Genomic DNA, 8,812 nt, shown 5'->3' on the forward strand with positions numbered 1-8,812 from the left:
GTACCAGGAATTGAACTCAGGGGCTTGTGCCACTGAGCTATATCCTGGGCCTGGTTTCAGCTTTTTGAGACAGGGTCTTGCTATGTATTGCAGGCTGGCCTTGAACTCACTATGTAGCCCAGGCTAGCCTTGAACTTTTGGCTATCCTCCTGCCTCAGCCTCCCAAGTGCTGGGATCATAGGCATGTACCTTTATGCCTGGCTAAGAGGTTTCAATACATAATCTAAGTATGTACTTAGCACTTCACAAGTCTTGGAAGAGAAGGGCTGTAGAATAGATACCAGAGGCACCTGCCTCCAGTTAAGGGCTCAGGACACTTCTCCAAGTCTAGGTATAACCTGCTGTTGTTTCCAGCTACCTAGATCAAACATACTACCTGAACCCCTGGCAGGGCCACGACAGGTCTACCTGTACCCCATTTGTGACAGTGACCCACACACCTTCCAGGCCCAGGGACAGCATCCTTGCTTCCCATGAGACGCCTTGGCCTGGAAGGGATTGGACAGTGTCTAGGTGAGTTCCAGGCTAGGTAAAGGGGCCACGTAGCAAGAAAGGTATGGGGACAGAAAGACACCCAGGGTCAGGGGTCACTTTGAGCAGGTCTGTGGGGAGCTCAGCCTTGGCCTAAGCAACCGTGGCAGGGGTGTGGGGGAACATACCCCGAGGCGGAAGGGGCACGAGGAGACTGCCAAGGGCACCGGAAGGGGCGCGCGGGGCGGTTGGCCTCGGCCGGGGCGGCGGCCGTTGGCGAGCTGTGGCCTGCCAGGCTAGGTCAGGTGTCTGGCCGGGCTGTGGCCACAATGACCGAAGACTCACCCACCCCGTTGGGTGGCGGCCGCACGTCACCCAAAAAGCCAGGTAGCCCCGGCCAGGCGGCGGCAGTGCTGGAGGAGCACAGGCGGGAGGTGGAGAAGCTTCGGGCGGAGCTGGAGGAGGAGCGCGCGCGTGGGCGGGCAGAGCGGCAGCGCTTCACCGCCGAGGAGCGCGGGCTGCGGGAGGTGGCCGAGCGAAAGCAGCAGCAGCTGGCGGACCACCTGCGCTCCAAATGGGAGGCACAGCGCTTCCGGGAGCTGCGGCAGCTGCAGGTGGAGGTGCAGCGGGAGCGTGAGGCCGAAATCCGTCAGCTGATGCGCTGGAAGGAAGCCGAGATGCGGCAGTTACAGCAGCAGCTGGGCCGCGAGCGCGACAGCATGGTGCGCCAGGCCCGTGAGCTGCAGCGCCAGCTGGCCCTGGAGCTGGTGAACCGGGGCTACTGCAGCCGCACCAGGGCGCCCGAGGTCCCCGCCGAGCAGTGCCACTGTCGTCTGCAGGAAGTGCTGCGGCAGCTTCGCTGGGAGACAGACGGCGAGCAAGCCGCGCGCATCCGCCACCTGCAGGCGGCGCTCGACGTGGAGCGCCAGCTGTTCCTCAAGTACATCCTGGAGCACTTCCGCTGGCAGCCCGCTTTACCTGGGAGCCCAGAGCCCCAGGCCGCGAACTCCTCCGAGGAGACACGCCTCGAAACCCGCCGTAGTGCTCGCAGCACCCCAAAGCGCCCGCTTCGACTCGGGCCCCCCGACCGCCTGGGCACCTTGGTCCGAGTTCGCTCCCGCTCTTTGGAGAGGTTGCCCGAGGCGCGCTCCAGCTCCCCAGACTGCCAGCTCCTCACGCGCGCCGGCTCCCTGGATTCCTTGGCAACGGTGCGTTGCTGCTCGGTCGACAGCGCGCTGAGTTGCCCCCAGGCCTTTAACGACTCCGAGGCACCATTCTCCTCGACGGACACCTTCGTCGCAGGCTCCCCAAATTCCTCGCCGCCTAGGGCACACAGAAAACCTAAAGATCCGCGCGGAGAATGCTCTGGAAACCAGTCCCCAGAAAGTCTGATGCCCTCACCGCCGGGCCCCGACTACTGTGCACTGGTGAAGCGGAACTCGGAGCTGAGCAAAGCGTTGCAGGAGCTGACACGGCGCTGCTCTGAACTGCTTGAGGAGAACCTGCAGCTGCGGCGCGGTGGCGGCCCCAATCAGGAGGACGAGAAGATGAAGCGGCTCAAGATGAAGCACACGGAGCTGGCAGGCCTCGCGCGGCGCCTGGAGGACCGTGCCCGCAAACTGCAGGAGACCAACCTGCGAGCGCTGAGCGCGCCCGTGCCGGGTGAGAACCACCCCGGTCTGGAGCTGTGCCAGGCCTTTGCCAGCCAGCGCGCCAGGGACCTGTCGGATCAGGCCAGCGCGCTGCTAGCCAAGGACAAGCAGATCGAAGAACTGAGGCGGGAGTGCCACCTGCTGCAGGCGCGCGTCGCCACCGGCGTCGACAGCCCTTCGAATCCTGCAGGGGGCGTCCCTGGTTCGCAGTGGGTCAACATCAGCGACTTGGACCAGCTGCAGCGTGAGTCCCAGCGGGAAGTTCTGCGCCTGCAGAGGCAACTGACGCTGCAGCAGGGCAGCGCCTTGGCGAAAGCGGACAGCCAGAGCGCACCCTGCGAGGAATCGCGACACCAGGTGCAGGCGCTGGAGCGCGAGCTGGACACACTACGACACGAGTGTGAGGCATTGGGCTCGAAGGCGGCGGCGGCACAGCGGCGCGGTGAGGAGGCGGAGGCACAGCTGCAAGCAGCGCTTTGGAAGGGCGCCTGGCTGGCGGAGGAGAACGTGCGGCTGCAGGCCCAGGCCCACTGGGTACGAAAGGTGGCGGCCGAGAACAGCGATGTGCGCGGGCAGCTGGGCCGCGCGTGCCAGGAGCGCGACGCCGCCGGCCTTCTGGCAGAGCAGCTGCTGCAACAGGCGGCACTCGAGCAGAATAGGCAGCAGCAGCTGCAGCACGACCTGCAGAAGGCCCTGAGCGACCTCCAGGCTGCCCGAAAGGAGATGCAAGCATTGCAAGATCAGCCCGGCCATCCTCCCCAGCAGCCACAGGAGGCCACCCAAGCCACAGGTAGAGGAAGGCAAAAGTTCAAGCCACAGACTCAAGACTATGCACCATCACAGCCTAGCAAAGAACAGATCCCTGTTTGTCTTACCCTGCAGGAGAGTCCAGTTGCCCTTGGGGAACCAGTGAGTTCCCACCCTGTGTCAGAGGGAGTCCCTGCCAACCAGCCTCTGGACTCCAGGCATCAAACCAACAAAACGAGCTCCCAGTCTACTTCCTCCTCTGAGGTAGAGTCCATATGGGCCACTGTGCCATCTTGCCTTACTTTGGAAATGGACACAGCCAGTGAGGTAGATGATCTGGAGTCAGACAGTGTGTCTCTCCCACTGGAAGCGAAGGACCCTGGTGCACCCTCCACCTCCAAGCTCAAGATTTTCCAGGCTAAATATAGCTACAACCCATTTGAGGGACCCAATGAGCACCCTGAGCATGAGCTACCTCTCACAGCTGGGGATTATGTGTATGTATGTGGGGACATGGGTGAGGACGGTTTCTATGAAGGCGAGCTTGAGGATGGCCGGCAAGGGCTGGTGCCCTCCAACTTGCTAGAACAGATTCCAGACAACCCCAACACAAGCGACTTGTCTCCCAAGTCACCTGAGTCCCCAAATCACTTAGGACCCACTATACTACCTGTTGGGCAGAACAAAGCCTTAGAGGAAGCCTACTTATTACTTGGGGAGGGCCAGGAATCGGTGAATAGAGGACTATACCAGATGGGAAGAGAGGGTCCCAAGACTGAAAAGGCAACAGAGATTTTAGAGCTCAAGAGAGAGGCCTGCTGGCTGGACTCATCACAGAGTAGGCAAGAGCAGAGCTTCTCCACACCCCCTCTGAGGACCAAGGGATTGTCCTGTGTGGGACCGATGCAGCTACACCTGCAGAACGTCACTGCCACATCCGCTGAAATCACCTGGGTCTACAGCAGTAGCAGACACCTCCACGTGGTGTACCTTGATGACCAGGAACATGCCCTGATCCCCTCAGGTGTGAGCTGCTATACCTTTGAAGGCCTACATCCCGGCACACAATATCAGGCTCGAGTGGAGGTGAAGCTGCCTTGGGACTTGCAGCAGGTGCCCTGGGAAACAATGTCCTCCACCATCACCTTCAACACACCCTTAGCAGGACCCCCAGACCCTCCGCTGGATGTGCTGGTGGAGCACCACACCTTGCCAGGCTTCCTAGTGGTCAGCTGGATCCCTGTGACTATTGACTCAGCTGGATCCTCCAATGGAGTGCAAGTCACTGGCTACGCTGTGTATGCAGATGGACTCAAGGTCGCAGAGGTCTCTGACGCCACTGCAGGGAGCACTCTGTTGGAACTTTCCCAGCTGCAGGTACCCCTCACATGCCAGAAGGTCTCAGTGAGAACCATGTCACTGTGTGGTGAGTCTCTGGATTCAGTGCCAGCTCAGATCCCTGAAGACTGCTTCACTTATCACGCATTACCAGGGACTCCTCCCTTTAGCAACACCTGTGGTGACCCATCCTCCTTCGGAGTCTACCATCAGAAGATGGCGCTGGCTTCTTTGAATACCAAGGCAGGCCCTCACAACCCTGGGAGCTGTGGGGAACCTCAGGCCAAGTTTCCAGAAGTACTGCCTGAAGAACCCCTGAGGAGGCAGCCCCCATCATCCAACCTGAGCTCAGAAGAGGCTGGCAGGCAAGCCCCAGGGTCCACAGAGGCCCAGAAGGGTTGCAGAAAGGACCTGCTCTTTCCGAAGAGTCCTCAGAACCACAGGCCACTTCTGTCCAGTGGCCAGTCTGTGATGGAAGAAAACCAGTGTGAGCACATGGGTGCCCGCAGAAGTTCATCTCCAGGATTCATCCATCATCTGTCTTCTACGTGTAGGCCCAGGAAAGAGCTGTGTCAGGAGAAGCCTGCTCTTGAGAAGGCCCTGAGGCGAAAGCAAGATGCCCAAGTGTTGACACTTTCCCAGCAGGGCACCAGCCAGCAGTATGTGGCTGACTCCTGTAACATATTGGAGGAGGAGGTGTGCTTGGATCCTTGGTACACAGAGAAGCGAGAGCACAGAGAGAAGCCCAGATCCCAGAGTAGGAAACAGCAGGCTCGCGGGGGCAAGAAAGAGTGGCAGCTCTGTAAGCCCGCTTCGGTGCTATGTCCAGCTCAATCCAGCAAAATCATTAAGATGCCCTCGGGTGGCCCTGCACAGCTGGGGCCAGAGGCCAACACTCCAGTCAGGATATTTGTGGCCCTCTTTGATTATGACCCCCTAGCAATGTCTACCAACCCCAAGGCTGCAGAGGAGGAGCTAGCCTTCCAGAAAGGGCAATTGCTGAGGGTATGGGGCTCTCACGACCCCCGTGGCTTCTACCATGGCGAGTGCAATGGTCAAGTGGGCAACATCCCTGGGCACCTGGTGGCTGAGGTGGAAGTGGGCACAGGACAGCCTTCCAGGAGGTGGCATTTGCCAGCACAAGAGCACCTGCCTTCTGTGGCCCGCCTTAAGGACTTGGAGGGGTTCACCAGCTCCCAGAGTTCCTTCCTCAGTCCCCAAGGGAACTCCAGGAGACCCACACTGTGGACCCCAAAGACCATGATGGTGGCTCTGGACTATGATCCCAGGGATAGGAAAGCAGGGGGCCGGGCAAAGGGCAAACTGGCTCTGAGGGTTGGGGATGTGGTCACGGTCTATGGGCCTGTGGATGATAAGGGATTCTATTATGGTGAGTCGGGTGGCCACAGAGGCCTGATCCCAGCCCACCTGCTGGATGACTTATCTGTCCACAGACAGTGAGCAAAGCTTGCTGCAGGAGTGGTAGCCTCTGGCTGCCCACACCCTCAGAAGGAGAAGCAAGCACGTACACCCTCATACAGCATCCCTCCTGGCCACCTCCTTAAGCAACATTTGCTCCAGGCACCACTGTCTTCAGCTGATGGCATGCCAGGTGTGTTCCCATCCCCTAAGAGCAGCAGGGTTAAAATCTGAGTTGAATTGTTTCCAAAAGAAAACAAATCAGGCTGATGTCTGAGAGTTTCAAAGTCATGGATAACTATGATACTCATTTGGAGAAGTGCCTTTTTCTGGGGTGAATACGTGTTTTCTTCAACAGGTTAACATTCTTTATGCCCTGCCTTGTATGAAAATCTCAAGAAAAGTCTGCATCTTAAAAAAACAATCAGAATGTTATTTTTGTATTTTATGTTCAACCCTTCATTAAAATGTTCATAGAAAAGAAACAGAATATTTTAGAAGTTAAAACACAACTAAGAGCCGGGGGTGGTGGCGCATGCCTGTAATCCCAGCTCTCCGGAGGCTGAAGCAGGAGGATCGTTTCGAGTTCGAGACCAGCCTGGCCTGCATAAGTGAGCTCAAGGCCAGCCTGAACTGCATAGTGAGACCTTGTCTCGAAAAGACAAATACACACACACACACACACACACACACACACACACACACACACAGACACATATACAACTAAGGGAAATGTGAGGTCACTTCTTCTCTCTGTCTCCTGCTCAGGGGATCCTCAGAGATTATAGAAACATTTTCCTGACTGGGGAAGGTAAGGTGTGTCTTTACTCTTGAGGGTAGGCACAGCTCTGGGACTGCTGGTCTGGCCACAGAGTGTCCAACCAAGAGCCAGAGCTGAGAAGCAGGGCCTCAAAGTCTGCCCAGTGAAATCTTCCCTACAGGGGTCCCTGTGCTGAGGCTGTGTTGCTGTGAGCCTTTTGTGAAGGTTAGGTGGGGGGTCTCCCAGCTAGGAATCCCACAGGTAGCTGTCCCTTTTCCCGAGAAGTTTTGTGAGGAATCCCCTTGGGAAGATATTTCCTTAATTTCCCCATTTTACAAGAGTGCACACCTGTGATTCCGGCACTTGGAAGGCTGAGGCAAGAGGATTGCAGTGAATTTGAGGCCAGTGTAGGCTAACGTAGTAAGTTCAAAACTAGCCTGAACTACATATCAAGACCCTATCTCCTAGGCCGGGCATCGTGGCACATGCCTGTAATCCCAACACTCAGGAGGCTGAGGCAGGAGGATCGTTTTGAGTTCGAGACCAGCCTGGGCTACAAAGTGAGCGCAAGACCAGCCTGAACTGCATAGTGAAACCCTGTCTGAAAAAGACCCTGTTTCCAAAACCCAAAACAAAACCAGAAGAGCTTACTGAGGTTCAGAGGGTTCTCCCACATCTAAAGTTACACGACTTTAGAGGAGTAGCCTTTTCCCACGGTCCTCCAGGGGACTCTCTCCAGGAAGGTGGCAATGAAATGTGGTCTTCATCCTTCTCAGCTTCTGTTTGATACCCTTTTAGTTCCCCATGTCCAGGAATGCTGCCAGAAGGGCTGCCTTCTGCAGTATGACCACAAATGACAGGAAGCACCCCTGGCGCAGAAGTATCAGAGCTACCAGCTGGTTCCATGGCAGGCTGGTAAATTGGGGTGACAGGGTTGTTGTACCTGGGACTGAAGCTGGGAATAGGAAAGGGTAGGCCCAAATGCTGTCCCACCCTGGCACACTTAGGGTTGCCTTGCCCTCAGCACATGGACTCCTTGGGGGCCATAATGTGCACACAAGACTATTTGTCAGCTGAAGGCCTCAAACCTCAGCAAGCAGGGGTTCACCTCAGTCCCAGTGGCTTGAGGGACACTACTGTCCCCTCTCATCCTCACAATGACTGGCAAGAAAACCAGCTCAAACAGGCTCTGGCCTGGGGAGGAAACTTAGACCAGCTCACACTTCTGGACTTCATCTGCAACCCTTGAGGGCAGCTACCACCTCTCCTCCTTTTAGGTCGTGATCACAGCTGAGAACAATACCTTTCACAATTGTTTTTAAAAACTGTAAAATATGGGCCTGGGGATTTAGCTCAGTGGCACAGTGCTTGCCTGGCAAGCGCAAGGTCATGAGTTTGATTCCTGGTACCGGAAGAAAAAAAAATTATAAACTATGTACTTGGTGTGGTGGTGCTGGCCTATAATCCCAGCACTCTGGGAGTCTGAGGCAGGAGGATTGAAAATTGGAGCCCAGTGGGGCAATTTAGCAATTTAGTGAGACCCTGCCTCAGAATAAAAAAAAGGCCTAAGGATGTAGATCAATGCAAACATCCTGGGTTCACTCCAAGTATTCCCCCTCCCCCTCAAAAAAGACTTGAAGGACTTGGTGTGGTGGCGCATGCCTGTAACCTCAGCACTCCGGAGACTGAGGCAGGAGGATCAGTGTGAGTTCAAGGCCGACCTGGGCTACAGTATGAGTTCAAGGCCAGCCTGAACAGCATAGTGAAACCCTGTCTCAAAAAGGCAAAAAACAAACAAACAAAAAAACAGAAGCAAAAAAAAGAATTCTCTGGGCTAGGGATATATCTCAGTGGCACAAGTGCTTGCCTGGCAAGCTTAAGGTCCTGAGTTTGACTCCTGGTACCACCCAATGCCTCTGCAAAAAAAAAAAAAACCCTGTAAAATGTAAAACTTAACTACTGTAGGCTAGGGGTGTAGCTCAGTGGTAGAGCCCTTGTTAGACAAACATGCACAGAAGCCCTGGGTTCTGGCTGCAGCATTGCAAAAAAGTAAAAGAAAAATCATTGCAACCCTTTTTGTTTGTTTTACAGTGCTGGAGCTAAAACCCCGGGCCTTTCCACATGCTAGGCATGTACCTTACCACAGAGCCCTGAAGCGCTTTTTATGTGTACAGTTGAGTAATGTTAAGTATGTTCACATCACTATGCCACAGATCTCCAGAGCTCTACTTCACCCTGCAAATCGAAAGTGCTGCCGGGCATGGTGGCGCACGCCTGTAATCCCAGTACTCAGGAGGCTGAGGCAGGAGGATCATTACAAGTTCAAGACCAGTCTGTGCTGCATAAGTGAGCTCAAGGCCAGCCTGAACGGCATAGCAAGACCCTGTCTCAAGAAAGCCAAAATTAAAAAAAAAAAAAAAAAAAA

The 8,812-nt window shown here is 55.8% G+C and overlaps 2 protein-coding genes across 2 annotated transcripts in view; one reads left to right on the forward strand and one right to left on the reverse strand.

The window, feature by feature from the left end:
- The window catches only part of Ube2l3 (ubiquitin-conjugating enzyme E2L 3), a 93,861-nt gene extending 93,102 nt beyond the window's left edge, over positions 1-759 (reverse strand). Inside the window, exon 1 of the mRNA XM_005391710.2 lies at positions 660-759. The gene's annotated coding sequence lies outside the window, so the exon portion shown is untranslated. The remainder of the gene's footprint in view (positions 1-659) is intronic.
- On the forward strand, positions 759-6,051 carry LOC102017609 (RIMS-binding protein 3A-like). The gene has a single exon (XM_005391709.2). The coding sequence runs from the start codon at positions 801-803 to the stop codon at positions 5,667-5,669; it is 4,869 nt and encodes a 1,622-aa protein (XP_005391766.1). The 5' UTR covers positions 759-800; the 3' UTR covers positions 5,670-6,051.
- Positions 6,052-8,812: the final 2,761 nt, after the last annotated feature.

The sequence above is a fragment of the Chinchilla lanigera genome, unplaced genomic scaffold (genome assembly GCF_000276665.1).
Source record: "Chinchilla lanigera isolate Chin_1 unplaced genomic scaffold, ChiLan1.0 scaffold00041, whole genome shotgun sequence".
Classification (NCBI taxonomy): Eukaryota; Metazoa; Chordata; class Mammalia; order Rodentia; family Chinchillidae; genus Chinchilla; species Chinchilla lanigera.